The sequence below is a fragment of the Crinia signifera genome, chromosome 9 (assembly GCF_055691185.1).
Source record: "Crinia signifera chromosome 9, ASM5569118v1, whole genome shotgun sequence".
Lineage (NCBI taxonomy): Eukaryota > Metazoa > Chordata > Amphibia > Anura > Myobatrachidae > Crinia > Crinia signifera.
In genome coordinates, this window is record NC_139225.1 from 164,390,636 (window position 1) to 164,406,487 (window position 15,852).

Below are 15,852 nucleotides of genomic sequence, written 5' to 3' on the forward strand. Positions count from 1 at the left end.
TAGGAGATAAATGTTAGGTTAATGCGTATCTGACTACTTATTGTATAGCTGTGTGCCGGTGCACCTGTGGTGGGAGGTTTGGGGTTCCATCTCCTGTAGCTGTGTGCGGGTGCACCTGTGGTGGGAGGTTTGGGGTTCCATCTCCTGTAGCTGTGTGCGGGTGCACCTGTGGTGGGAGGTTTGGGGTTCCATCTCCTGTAGCTGTGTGCGGGTGCACCTGTGGTGGGAGGTTTGGGGTTCCATCTCCTGTAGCTGTGTGCCGGTGCACCTGTGGTGGGAGGTTTGGGGTTCCATCTCCTGTAGCTGTGTGCCGGTGCACCTGTGGTGGGAGGTTTGGGGTTCCATCTCCTGTAGCTGTATGCCGGTGCCCCTGTGGTGGGAGGTTTGGGGTTCCATCTCCTGTAGCTGTGTGCGGGTGCACCTGTGGTGGGAGGTTTGGGGTTCCATCTCCTGTAGCTGTGTGCCGGTGCACCTGTGGTGGGAGGTTTGGGGTTCCATCTCCTGTAGCTGTATGCCGGTGCCCCTGTGGTGGGAGGTTTGGGGTTCCATCTCCTGTAGCTGTGTGCCGGTGCACCTGTGGTGGGAGGTTTGGGGTTCCATCTCCTGTAGCTGTATGCCGGTGCCCCTGTGGTGGGAGGTTTGGGGTTCCATCTCCTGTAGCTGTGTGCGGGTGCACCTGTGGTGGGAGGTTTGGGGTTCCATCTCCTGTAGCTGTGTGCGGGTGCACCTGTGGTGGGAGGTTTGGGGTTCCATCTCCTGTTGCTGTGTGCGGGTGCACCTGTGGTGGGAGGTTTGGGTGTTCCTTCTCCTGTAGCTGTGTGCGGGTGCACCTGTGGTGGGAGGTTTGGGGTACTATCTCCTGTAGCTGTGTGCCGGTGCCCCTGTGGTGGGAGGTTTTGGGTTCCATCTCCTGTAGCTGTGTGCGGGTGCCCCTGTGGTGGGAGGTTTGGGGTTCCATCTCCTGTAGCTGTGTGTCGGTGCACCTGTGGTGGGAGGTTTGGGGTTCCATCTCCTGTAGCTGTGTGCCGGTGCACCTGTGGTGGGAGGTTTGGGGTTCCGTCTCCTGTAGCTGTGTGCGGGTGCACCTGTGGTGGGAGGTTTGGGGTTCCGTCTCCTGTAGCTGTGTGCGGGTGCACCTGTGGTGGGAGATTTGGGGTTCCATCTCCTGTAGCTGTGTGCCGGTGCACCTGTGGTGGGAGGTTTGGGGTTCCATCTCCTGTAGCTGTGTGCGGGTGCACCTGTGGTGGGAGATTTGGGGTTCCATCTCCTGTAGCTGTGTGCCGGTGCACTTGTGGTGGGAGGTTTGGGGTTCCATCTCCTGTAGCTGTGTGCGGGTACACCTGTGGTGGGAGGTTTGGGGTTCCATCTCCTGTAGCTGTGTGTTGGTGCACCTGTGGTGGGAGGTTTGGGGTTCCATCTCCTGTAGCTGCGTGCCGGTGCACCTGTGGTGGGAGGTTTGGGTGTTCCTTCTCCTGTAGCTGTGTGCGGGTGCACCTGTGGTGGGAGGTTTGGGGTTTCATCTCCTGTAGCTGTGTGCCGGTGCACCAGTGGTGGGAGGTTTGGGGTTCCATCTCCTGTAGCTGTGTGCGGGTGCACCTGTGGTGGGAGGTTTGGGTGTTCCTTCTCCTGTAGCTGTGTGCGGGTGCACCTGTGGTGGAAGGTTTGGGATTCCATCTCCTGTAGCTGTGTGCGGGTGCACCTGTGGTGGGAGGTTTGGGGTTCCATCTCCTGTAGCTGTGTGTTGGTGCACCTGTGGTGGGAGGTTTGGGGTTCCATCTCCTGTAGCTGTGTGCGGGTGCACCTGTGGTGGAAGGTTTGGGATTCCATCTCCTGTAGCTGTGTGCGGGTGCACCTGTGGTGGGAGGTTTGGGGTTCCATCTCCTGTAGCTGTGTGTTGGTGCACCTGTGGTGGGAGGTTTGGGGTTCCATCTCCTGTAGCTGTGTGCCGGTGCACCTGTGGTGGGAGGTTTGGGGTTCCATCTCCTGTAGCTGTGTGCCGGTGCACCTGTGGTGGAAGGTTTGGGGTTCCATCTGCTGTAGCTGTGTGCCGATGCCCCTGTGGTGGGAGGTTTGGGGTTCCATCTCCTGTAGCTGTGTGCGGGTGCACCTGTGGTGGGAGGTTTGGGGTTCCATCTCCTGTAGCTGCGTGCCGGTACCCCTGTGGTGGGAGGTTTGGGTGTTCCTTCTCCTGTAGCTGTGTGCGGGTGCACCTGTGGTGGGAGGTTTGGGGTTCCGTATCCTGTAGCTGTGTGCAGGTGCACCTGTGGTGGGAGGTTTGGGTGTTCCTTCTCCTGTAGCTGTGTGCGGGTGCACCTGTGGTGGGAGGTTTGGGTGTTCCTTCTCCTGTAGCTGTGTGCGGGTGCACCTGTGGTGGGAGGTTTGGGGTTCCATCTCCTGTAGCTGTGTGCAGGTGCCCCTGTGGTGGGAGGTTTGGGGTTCCATCTCCTGTAGCTGTGTGCAGGTGCCCCTGTGGTGGGAGGTTTGGGTGTTCCTTCTCCTGTAGCTGTGTGTGGGTGCCCCTGTGGTGGGAGGTTTGGGGTTCCATCTCCTGTAGCTGTGTGCGGGTGCCCCTCTGGTGGGAGGTTTGGGGTTCCATCTCCTGTAGCTGTGTGCGGGTGCCCCTGTGGTGGGAGGTTTGGGGTTCCATCTGCTGTAACTGTGTTCCGGTGCACCTGTGGTGGGAGGTTTGGGGTTCCATCTGCTGTAGCTGTGTGCCGGTGCCCCTGTGGTGGGAGGTTTGGGGTTCCATCTCCTGTAGCTGTGTGTGGGTGCACCTGTGGTGAGAGGTTTGCGGTTCCATCTCCTGTAGCTGTGTGTGGGTGCACCTGTGGTGAGAGGTTTGCGGTTCCATCTCCTGAAGCTGTGCGCCGGTGCACCTGTGGTGGGAGGTTTGGGGGTTCCATCCCCTGTAGCTGTGTGCGGGTGCACCTGTGGTGGGAGGTTTGGGGTTACATCTCTTGTAGCTGTGTACCGGTGCCCCTGTTGTGGCAGGTTTGGGGTTCCATCTAATGTAGCTGTGTGCCGGTGCACCTGTGGTGGAAGGTTTGGGATTCCATCTCCTGTAGCTGTGTGCGGGTGCACCTGTGGTGGGAGGTTTGGGGTTCCATCTCCTGTAGCTGTGTGCGGGTGCCCCTGTGGTGGGAGGTTTGGGGTTCCGTATCCTGTAGCTGTGTGCGGGTGCACCTGTGGTGGGAGGTTTGGGTGTTCCTTCTCCTGTAGCTGTGTGCGGGTGCACCTGTGGTGGGAGGTTTGGGGTTCCATCTCCTGTAGCTGTGTGCGGGTGCCTCTGTGGTGGGAGGTTTGGGGTTCCATCTCCTGTAGCTGTGTGCGGGTGCACCTGTGGTGGGAAGTTTGGGGTTCCATCTCCTGTAGCTGTGTGCTGCCGGTGCACCTGTGGTGGGAGGTTTGGGGTTCCATCTCCTGTAGCTGTGTGCGGGTGCCCCTGTGGTGGGAGGTTTTGGGTTCCATCTCCTGTAGCTGTGTGCGGGTGCACCTGTGGTGGGAAGTTTGGGGTTCCATCTCCTGTAGCTGTGTGCTGCCGGTGCACCTGTGGTGGGAGGTTTGGGGTTCCATCTCCTGTAGCTGTGTGCTGCCGGTGCCCCTGTGGTGGGAGGTTTGGGGTTCCATCTCCTGTAGCTGTGTGCGGGTGCCCCTGTGGTGGGAGGTTTTGGGTTCCATCTGCTGTAGCTGTGTGCCGGTGCACCTGTGGTGGGAGGTTTGGGGTTCCATCTCCTGTAGCTGTGTGCGGGTGCCCCTGTGGTGGGAGGTTTGGGGTTCCATCTGCTGTAGCTGTGTGCCGGTGCACCTGTGGTGGGAGGTTTGGGGTTCCATCTGCTGTAGCTGTGTGCCGGTGCCCCTGTGGTGGGAGGTTTGGGGTTCCATCTCCTGTAGCTGTGTGACGGTGCACCTGTGGTGGGAGGTTTGGGGTTCCGTCTCCTGTAGCTGTGTGCGGGTGCACCTGTGGTGGGAGGTTTGGGGTTCCGTCTCCTGTAGCTGTGTGCAGGTGCCCCTGTGGTGGGAGGTTTGGGGTTCAGTCTCCTGTAGCTGTGTGTGGGTGCCCCTGTGGTGGGAGGTTTGGGGTTCCATCTGCTGTAGCTGTGTGCCGGTGCACCTGTGGTGGGAGGTTTGGGGTTCCATCTGCTGTAGCTGTGTGCCGGTGCCCCTGTGGTGGGAGGTTTGGGGTTCCATCTCCTGTAGCTGTGTGACGGTGCACCTGTGGTGGGAGGTTTGGGGTTCCGTCTCCTGTAGCTGTGTGCGGGTGCACCTGTGGTGGGAGGTTTGGGGTTCCGTCTCCTGTAGCTGTGTGCGGGTGCCCCTGTGGTGGGAGGTTTGGGGTTCAGTCTCCTGTAGCTGTGTGTGGGTGCCCCTGTGGTGGGAGGTTTGGGGTTCCGTCTGCTGTAGCTGTGTGCGGGTGCACCTGTGGTGGGAGGTTTGGGGTTCCATCTCCTGTAGCTGTGTGCGGGTGCCCCTGTGGTGGGAGGTTTGGGGTTCCATCTCCTGTAGCTGTGTGTGGGTGCCCCTGTGGTGGGAGGTTTGGGGTTCCATCTGCTGTAGCTGCGTTTATATTTCCAGCTGCTGAGGAACTACACATCCCAGCACAGTTATAGCATGCCTGGACTATGACATGGCATGCTGGAATGTGTAGTTCCCCTGCAGCCGGAGTGCTGGAGGTTGGTATGGACCCAGTAGTTCAGTCTATGCTGCCCTTTGCGGCTTCTTAGCCGATGGGCTAATATGGAACCATCGGTCCCTGACATTTGCCAAGCAGGATGCTCAAAGGGTTGGTTTTACCCGCCGGTATGTGGCCATTCGCATACCCCCGCTCCGTAGACAGCCTATGCTTTGTGCAGACTTCAGCGGGCGTCTGCTGCCTCTCCCCCCACCGCGGCCCTCCGTCCTGTCCTGGCTCTGTAGGGGATTGTGCGCCCTGTCATCACAGGGATATTATATCATTTGTGTGATGTCCCAGCCGCTGACCTTGGGAAATTAGCAGTTTGTGTGCAAATGCCGGGCATATGGGGTTTGTAGCCAGATCTGTAATATATCTGGGATTGGAAAAGAAATGGCGCCGTCACATCCTATTAGGGCTAAAAGAATCTATTTTTATTCTGGAAGAATGTTCTCTGTGCGGAGCTCGGAGCGGCTGTAATGAGGTTTCCAGGGAGGAAAGATTTTGTCTGTTTGACCTTCTGGATTAATAAAACAAATGGTTTGCAGGACGGTGCCGGGCTGCGGTGGAACCGGGCGCTCTCAGTCTGCCGCTGCGCTGAATGTCACCATGACGGCTGTGGCTACAGGGGGGGTGGCTGTGGCCTCCTATTGGGTATGGACCAATTCAGTATTCCTAAACCTGCGATCGTCACCCTGATTAATTGCACATAAACTCCCTGGATAATCCCTTTATTATTCCAAATCTGTCCTGGTATGTCCATTGCCGACGGATGTCTATCCTTCTGTATGCCGACTTGTCATGAACTCGCGGTAACATCCGGTAATGTTATCTTCCTCAGCACGGTCTGAAACACATTTCGCTGATTAAACGGAGCGCCATTAAAGTCATTTATAACCAGACTCCTAAATTCTCAGCCTTCGCCACCGGAACATAATAAGAAACCAAAAATAACTGTAAAAATCCATTTCTGCACTAAAACAAAAACTCCTTCACCGTTGTGTATTGTCTGAGTGTTTGTCTCCAGCTGGGCCTGCTTGGCCTGGCCCCTGTGTATGTGCAGTTGTACCCCCTCCACCGGTATGTTGCGGCATTGTGTCGCTGTCCGAGCGCTGTGCGTTTTGGAGACATTCCGAGTGACTGTGCATTTAGCAGCACGCCAAGCCACTCAATCTGTTTCCAGCCACTGAGCATTTCACACGCGATTACTCAGTGGTTAATATTTGGTTTCTATTGCCAGGAACATCTTTAAACACCCACATGACTCCTCTGCGATTCACACATGATGGTAATTCCGAAGCACAGAACATCTCCGCGGAGGGAGGTTGGCTGCACGCGTGGAATTGTTTTCATGCCGGTTTGCCCGCGCTAAAATAACTCCTCGTCATTGTTTATACCATCAAAGAAATGTGTGTTGTTGTTTTTGTGTTTTATATTTTTGCTTTTCAGGCGGTTTTCCTTTTGGTGTATGGAACGTTACGATTGGTTGGCGTACTTTGTTGTTTGTAATTTGTAAATGGCATCCGAATGGCTAGGTCGACTCACATAGGATCGACACAAGCGAGGCACCTGGCCCGTAGCATGATTGGGGTGTGTGGTATAGCAAGTGTCTAATTCGACAGTCATTAGGTCTGTAACTGCTAAAGGACGACATAGAAAAAGTCAGCACCTGAAGAGGTTGACATGAGTTTGAGATTTTCCTGTTGTATTTTGATGTTGACGCCTGATCCCGCTCCGCTACCACTGCTCTGGGCAAATGTTACTATCCCCAATCAGAGTGCACATGGGAGGTGAAATCTGAAAAGGTTCAAAGAACAGAAAATAAAAAATCACAACAAAACTTATGTCAACCTCTTCCATGCTGATATTGTGTCATTGTTGACCTAGACATCGACCCTTATTCAGATCTTATCACAGTACAAATTTGTTCTCAAAATGGGCAAAAACCATGTGCGCTGCAGGTGGGGCAGATGTAACATGTGCAGAGAGAGTGAGATTTGGGTGAGTTTTTTTTGTTTCTGTGCAGGGTAAATACTGGCTGCATTATTTTTACACTGCAACCACTGCTAGTGTATGTACCACGTACCAGTATGAACCACTATACCACTGCTAGTGTATGTACCACGTACCAGTATGAACCACTATACCACTGCTAGTGTATGTACCACGTACCAGTATGAACCACTATACCACTGCTAGTGTATGTACCACGTACCAGTATGAACCACTATACCACTGCTAGTATACCACGTACCAGTATGAACCACTATACCACTGCTAGTGTATGTACCACGTACCAGTATGAACCACTGCTAGTATACCACGTACCAATATGAACCACTATACCACTGCTAGTATACCACGTACCAGTATGAACCACTGTACCACTGCTAGTGTATGTACCACGTACCAGTATGAACCACTATACCACTGCTAGTATACCACGTACCAGTATGAACCACTGTACCACTGCTAGTGTATGTACCACGTACCAGTATGAACCACTATACCACTGCTAGTATACCACGTACCAGTATGAACCACTATACAACTGCTAGTATACCACGTACCAGTATGAACCACTATACCACTGCTAGTATACCACGTACCAGTATGAACCACTATACCACTGCTAGTATACTACGTACCAGTATGAACCACTATACCACTGCTAGTATACCACGTACCAGTATGAACCACTGTACCACTGCTATTGTATGTACCACGTACCAGTATGAACCACTATACCACTGCTAGTATACCACGTACCAGTATGAACCACTGTACCACTGCTAGTGTATGTACCACGTACCAGTATGAACCACTATACCACTGCTAGTATACCACGTACCAGTATGAACCACTATACAACTGCTAGTATACCACGTACCAGTATGAACCACTATACCACTGCTAGTATACCACGTACCAGTATGAACCACTATACTACTGCTAGTATACTACGTACCAGTATGAACCACTATACCACTGCTAGTATACCACGTACCAGTATGAACCACTGTACCACTGCTAGTGTATGTACCACGTACCAGTATGAACCACTATACCACTGCTAGTATACCACGTACCAGTATGAACCACTATACCACTGCTAGTATACCACGTACCAGTATGAACCACTATACCACTGCTAGTATACCACGTACCAGTATGAACCACTATACCACTGCTAGTATACTACGTACCAGTATGAACCACTTTACCACTGCTAGTATACCACGTACCAGTATGAACCACTATACCACTGCTAGTATACAACGTACCAGTATGAACCACTATACCACTGCTAGTATACCACGTACCAGTATGAACCACTATACCACTGCTAGTATACCACGTACCAGTATGAACCACTATACCACTGCTAGTATACCACGTACCAGTATGAACCACTATACCACTGCTAGTATACCACGTACCAGTATGAACCACTATACCACTGCTAGTATACCACGTACCAGTATGAACCACTATACCACTGCTAGTATATGTACCAGGTACCAGTATGAGCCACTGTACCACTGCTAGTGTATGTACAAGTGTATGTACCGCGTACCAGTATGAACCACTATACCATGGCTAGTGTATGTACCAGGTACCAGTATGAACCACTATACCACTGCTAGTATACTACGTACCAGTATGAACCACTGTACCACTGCAAGTGTATGTACCACGTACCAGTATGAACCACTATACCACTGCTAGTATACCACGTACCAGTATGAACCACTATACCACTGCTAGTATACCACGTACCAGTATGAACCACTATACCACTGCTAGTATACTACGTACCAGTATGAACCACTGTACCACTGCAAGTGTATGTACCACGTACCAGTATGAACCACTATACCACTGCTAGTATACCACGTACCAGTATGAACCACTATACCACTGCTAGTATACCACGTACCAGTATGAACCACTATACCACTGCTAGTATACTACGTACCAGTATGAACCACTATACCACTGCTAGTATACTACGTACCAGTATGAACCACTATACCACTGCTAGTATACTACGTACCAGTATGAACCACTATACCACTGCTAGTATACTACGTACCAGTATGAACCACTATACCACTGCTAGTATACCACGTACCAGTATGAACCACTATACCACTGCTAGTATACTACGTACCAGTATGAACCACTATACCACTGCTAGTATACCACGTACCAGTATGAACCACTATACCACTGCTAGTATACTACGTACCAGTATGAACCACTGTACCACTGCAAGTGTATGTACCACGTACCAGTATGAACCACTATACCATGGCTAGTGTATGTACCACGTACCAGTATGAACCACTATACCACGGCTAGTGTATGTACCACGTACCAGTATGAACCACTATACCACTGCTAGTGTATGTCCCAGGTACCAGTATGAACCACTGTACCACTGCTAGTGTATGTACCACGTACCAGTATGAATCACTATACCACTGCTAGTGTATGTACCACGTACCAGTATGAATCACTATACCACTGCTAGTGTATGTACCACATACCAGTATGAACCACTATACCACTGCTAGTGTATGTCCCAGGTACCAGTATGAACCACTGTACCACTGCTAGTGTATGTACCACGTACCAGTATGAACCACTATACCACTGCTAGTGTATGTACCACGTACCAGTATGAACCACTGTACCACTGCTAGTGTATGTACCACGTACCAGTATGAACCACTATACCACTGCTAGTGTATGTCCCAGGTACCAGTATGAACCACTATACCACTGCTAGTGTATGTACCACGTATCAATATGAACACGTACCAGTATGAACCACTATACCACTGCTAGTGTATGTACCACGTACCAGTATGAACCACTATACCACTGCTAGTGTATGTACCACTATACCACTGCTAGTGTATGTCCCAAGTACCAGTATGAACACGTACCAGTATGAACCACTATACCACTGCTAGTGTATGTACCACGTACCAGTATGAACCACTATACCACTGCTAGTGTATGTACCATGTACCAGTATGAACACGTACCAGTATGAACCACTATACCACTGCTAGTGTATGTCCCAGGTACCAGTATGAACCACTATACCACTGCTAGTGTATGTACCACGTACCAGTATGAACCACTATACCACTGCTAGTGTATGTACCACGTACCAGTATGAACCACTATACCACTGCTAGTATACCACGTACCAGTATGAACCACTATACCACTGCTAGTATACCACGTACCAGTATGAACCACTATACCACTGCTAGTATACCACGTACCAGTATGAACCACTATACCACTGCTAGTATACCACGTACCAGTATGAACCACTATACCACTGCTAGTATACCACGTACCAGTATGAACCACTATACCACTGCTAGTATACCACGTACCAGTATGAACCACTATACCACTGCTAGTGTATGTCCCAGGTACCAGTATGAACCACTATACCACTGCTAGTGTATGTCCCAGGTACTCTTATCGTGCATGCCGTGTGCTGATAGCCGTGCTGTCTAGTTCTAGACTACATCAGTTATGTACAATCTAGTTCTGCACCTAGCCTGCGCTGTAGAGTAGCACTGTCTGTGCTCAGGGCTTATTGGTGAAAGTGCTGTCAGAAATGTCACCAGCTGCCGCACGCCTCGGATGGGTTGCAGCATCCGTCAGATGTAAATGTAGCAGCGCATGTTTTCCTAATCTCCCTAGCAGAAGATTTATATTAAGCCCTGCACATACTTTATATACCGCATGGAATGTTTGTGGAGCGTTACAGAGAGAATCAAGGGCATCTTCCTCCTGAGAAATGATTCCTCCTAATGTTACTGCTTTGATAAATGCAATTACGTTTTTAATCATTTTCCCTGAGAGTTTAGCCAGCAGGTGATTCTGTTCCAATAGATGATGATGCTGATAATCTTATTTTGGCTTTGGCAAACTGTGTAATATGCCTTTTTCCGTGTTCTTAAATGAAAGTTGCAGAAGGACGTTTATTTCTTGGAGGAGCTATTTTGGGGACTGTTACTGATATGTAAAGATAAATGCTTTGCCATGCATTCAGCTAAGCGGCTGATTAATTAATATATATATATATATATATATATATATATATATATATATACACCAGTCTCGCAAGTGTAGTGACCCCCAATTTTACATTTCAGCGTTTGTGGAACAAATTGTGGGAGAATGACTGTATAAGTGCATCAGATTATTATAAGTGTATCTGTAGTATTATGCCAGTAGGAAAGTGTCTCTAGATGTGCGCCCATTTGGGAGTAGATGCCACTCTGCACAGTCTTGGCAGCTCTGGCACTCATCTGACTCATGGCTATTGTTACGGGAACATGAATGATTTCAGGGAAGCTGCGTCAGATGACCGCGCCATTACGTAGAGCGGTGGCTTAGACGGGACGGTGGAGGGAGGTGTCTGATGCTTGTTGCTGTAATGTCGGTGCTCTGATAGAACATGAAGTAAATCTATACAGTTCTTATTAGGTTATGTTTACAGAGGAAGATGTGAAGTTCTACCTGGCAGAACTGGCGCTGGCACTGGATCACCTCCATAGCCTGGGGATTGTGTACCGCGACCTGAAGCCAGAAAAGTAAAGTAAAATCTATCAGCTTGTCTCCTTTTTAGTTAGTTACCGTCCATGCTGTCTCTCTGTCCGACCAAGAGTTCTTATTACTACCTGCATGCTCCCAGCACCTGCTAATTCCTACTGTATGTCTGTATTACATTAGTCCTGATTATTGGCTGCATTCTCCCAGCACCCGCTAATTCTTAATGTAGGTCTGTGTTCCATTAGTCCTGGTGACTGCCTGCATTCTCCCAGCACCCGCTAATTCTTACTGTAGGTCTGTGTTCCATTAGTCCTGATTACTGCCTGCATTCTCCCAGCACCCGCTAATTCCTAGGTCTGTATTCCATTAGTTCTTATTACTGCCTGCATGCTCCCAGCACCCACTAATTCTTACTGTAGGTCTGTATTCCATTAGTTCTTATTAATGCCTGCATGCTCCCAGCACCCGCTAATTCCTACTGTAGGTCTGTATTCCATTAGTCTTGATTGCTGCCTGCATGCTCCCAGCACCCGCTAATTCTTACTTTAGGTCTATATTCCATTAGTCCTTATTACTGCCTGCATGCTCCCAGCACCCGCTAATTCCTAGGTCTGGATTCCATTAGTTCTTATTAATGCCTACATGCTCCTAGTACCCGCTATTTTCTACTGTAGGTCTGTATTCCATTGGTTCTTATTACTGCCTGCATGCTCCCAGCACCCACTAATTCCTACTGTAGGTCTGTATTCCATCAATCCTGATTACTGCCTGCATTCTCCCAGCACCCGCTAAATCTTGCTGTAGGTCTGTATTCCATTAGTCCTTATTACTGCCTTCATGCTCCCAGCACCCGCTAATTCCTACTGTAGGTCTGTATTCGATTAGTCCTTATTACTGCCTGCATGCTCCCAGCACCCGCTAAATCTTGCTGTAGGTCTATATTCCATTAGTCCTTATTACTGCCTGCATGCTCCCAGCACCCGCTAATTCCTTGGTCTGTATTCCATTCGTTCTTATTACTGCCTTCATGCTCCCAGCACCCGCTAATTCCTACTGTAGGTCTGTATTCGATTAGTCCTGATTACTGCCTGCATTCTCCCAGCACCCGCTAAATCTTGCTGTAGGTCTGTATTCCATTAGTTCTTATTAATGCCTGCATGCTCCCAGCACCCGCTAATTCTTACTGTAGGTCTTTATTCCATTAGTCCTTATTACTGCCTGCATGCTCCCAGCACCCGCTAATTCTTACTGTAGGTCTTTATTCCATTAGTCCTTATTACTGCCTGCATGCTCCCAGCACCCACTAATTCTTACTGTAGGTCTATATTCCATTAGTCCTTATTACTGCCTGCATGCTCCCAGCACCCGCTAATTCTTACTGTAGGTCTATATTCCATTAGTCCTTATTACTGCCTGCATGCTCCCAGCACCCGCTAATTCCTACTGTAGGTCTGTATTCGATTAGTCCTTATTACTGCCTGCATGCTCCCAGCACCCACTAATTCCTGGGTCTGTATTGCAATAAGGTGCCCATACACGTACCAATCACCCGGTATTTTTTGTGCTAAAATAGCATTGCATCCCATGCACAATGATACTATTTTAGCACAAAAAGTACCGGGTAATTGGTATGTGTATGGGCACCTTTAGTCCTTATTGCTGTATTGTTGTCCATTATAATACAGTGTCCTTATATGTAGGATGATGTTTCTACATTGAGAGTAGGTTTTACTGTGCAGTGTCACCCTCTGATATGTAGGATAATGCGTCTATATTCTGACAGTAGGTGTTAGTGTACAGTGTCACCCTCTGATATGTAGGATAATGCGTGTATAGTCTGACAGTAGGTGTTAGTGTACAGTACAGTGTCACCCTCTAATATGTAGGATAATGCGTCTATAGTCTGACAGTAGGTGTTAGTGTACAGTACAGTGTCACCCTCTGATATGTAGGATAATGTGTCTATATTCTGACAGTAGGTGTTAGTGTACAGTACAGTGTCACCCTCTGATATGTAGGATAATGCGTCTATATTCTGACAGTAGGTGTTAGTGTACAGTACAGTGTCACCCTCTGATATGTAGGATAATGCGTCTATATTCTGACAGTAGGTGTTAGTGTACAGTGTCACCCTCTGATATGTAGGATAATGCGTCTATAGTCTGACAGTAGGTGTTAGTGTTCAGTACAGTGTCACCCCCTGATATGTAGGATAATGCGTCTATAGTCTGACAGTAGGTGTTAGTGTACAGTGTCACCCTCTGATATGTAGGATAATGCGTGTATAGTCTGACAGTAGGTGTTAGTGTACAGTACAGTGTCACCCTCTAATATGTAGGATAATGCGTCTATAGTCTGACAGTAGGTGTTAGTGTACAGTACAGTGTCACCCTCTGATATGTAGGATAATGTGTCTATATTCTGACAGTAGGTGTTAGTGTACAGTACAGTGTCACCCTCTGATATGTAGGATAATGCGTCTATATTCTGACAGTAGGTGTTAGTGTACAGTACAGTGTCACCCTCTGATATGTAGGATAATGCATCTATAGTCTGACAGTAGGTGTTAGTGTACAGTGTCACCCTCTGATATGTAGGATAATGCGTCTATAGTCTGACAGTAGGTGTTAGTGTACAGTACAGTGTCACCCTCTGATATGTAGGATAATGCATCTATAGTCTGACAGTAGGTGTTAGTGTACAGTACAGTGTCACCCTCTGATATGTAGGATAATGCGTCTATAGTCTGACAGTAGGTGTTAGTGTACAGTACAGTGTCACCCTCTGATATGTAGGATAATGCGTCTATATTCTGACAGTAGGTGTTAGTGTACAGTGTCACCCTCTGATATGTAGGATAATGCCTCTATAGTCTGACAGTAGGTGTTAGTGTACAGTACAGTGTCACCCTCTGATATGTAGGATAATGCGTCTATAGTCTGACAGTAGGTGTTAGTGTACAGTACAGTGTCACCCTCTGATATGTAGGATAATGCGTCTATATTCTGACAGTAGGTGTTAGTGTACAGTACAGTGTCACCCTCCGATATGTAGGATAATGCGTCTATAGTCTGACAGTAGGTGTTAGTGTACAGTACAGTGTCACCCTCTGATATGTAGGATAATGCGTCTATATTCTGACAGTAGGTGTTAGTGTACAGTGTCACCCTCTGATATGTAGGATAATGCCTCTATAGTCTGACAGTAGATGTTAGTGTACAGTACAGTGTCACCCTCTGATATGTAGGATAATGCGTCTATAGTCTGACAGTAGGTGTTAGTGTACAGTACAGTGTCACCCTCTGATATGTAGGATAATGCGTCTATAGTCTGACAGTAGGTGTTAGTGTACAGTACAGTGTCACCCTCCGATATGTAGGATAATGCGTCTATAGTCTGACAGTAGGTGTTAGTGTACAGTACAGTGTCACCCTCCGATATGTAGGATAATGCGTCTATAGTCTGACAGTAGGTGTTAGTGTACAGTACAGTGTCACCCTCTGATATGTAGGATAATGTGTCTATAGTCTGACAGTAGGTGTTGGTGTACAGTACAGTGTCACCCTCTGATATGTAGGATAATGCGTCTATAGTCTGACAGTAGGTGTTAGTGTACAGTGCAGTGTCACCCTCTGATATGTATGATAATGTGTCTATAGTCTGACAGTAGGTGTTAGTGTACAGTGCAGTGTCACCCTCTGATATGTAGGATAATGTGTCTATATTCTGACATTAGGTGTTAGTGTACAGTACAGTGTCACCCTCTGATATGTAGGATAATGCGTCTATAGTCTGACAGTAGGTGTTAGTGTACAGTACAGTGTCACCCTCTGATATGTAGGATAATGCGTCTATAGTCTGACAGTAGGTGTTAGTGTACAGTGCAGTGTCACCCTCTGATATGTAGGATAATGCGTCTATATTCTGACAGTAGGTGTTAGTGTACAGTACAGTGTCACCCTCTGATATGTAGGATAATAATGTGTATAGTGTACAGTGTCACCCTCTGATATGTAGGATAATGCGTCTATAGTCTGACAGTAGGTGTTAGTGTACAGTACAGTGTCACCCTCTGATATGTAGGATAATGCGTCTATATTCTGACAGTAGGTGTTAGTGTACAGTACAGTGTCACCCTCTGATATGTAGGATAATGCGTCTATATTCTGACAGTAGGTGTTAGTGTACAGTACAGTGTCACCCTCTAATATGTAGGATAATGTGTCTATATTCTGCCAGTAGGTGTTAGTGTACAGTACAGTGTCACCCTCTAATATGTAGGATAATGCGTCTATATTCTGACAGTAGGTGTTAGTGTACAGTACAGTGTCACCCTCTGATATGTAGGATAATGCGTCTATATTCTGACAGTAGGTGTTAGTGTACAGTACAGTGTCACCCTCTGATATGTAGGATAATAATGTGTATAGTGTACAGTGTCACCCTCTGATATGTAGGATAATGCGTCTATAGTCTGACAGTAGGTGTTAGTGTACAGTACAGTGTCACCCTCTGATATGTAGGATAATGCGTCTATATTCTGACAGTAGGTGTTAGTGTACAGTACAGTGTCACCCTCTGATATGTAGGAT

At 48.5% G+C, this 15,852-nt stretch overlaps 1 protein-coding gene across 1 annotated transcript in view; it reads left to right on the forward strand.

Moving 5' to 3' along the window:
* The window catches only part of RPS6KA6 (ribosomal protein S6 kinase A6), a 103,134-nt gene that overhangs the window by 52,784 nt on the left and 34,498 nt on the right, over positions 1-15,852 (forward strand). Inside the window, exon 7 of the mRNA XM_083160378.1 lies at positions 11,195-11,301. Within this exon, the coding sequence (XP_083016504.1) occupies positions 11,195-11,301 (107 nt within the window). The remainder of the gene's footprint in view (positions 1-11,194; positions 11,302-15,852) is intronic.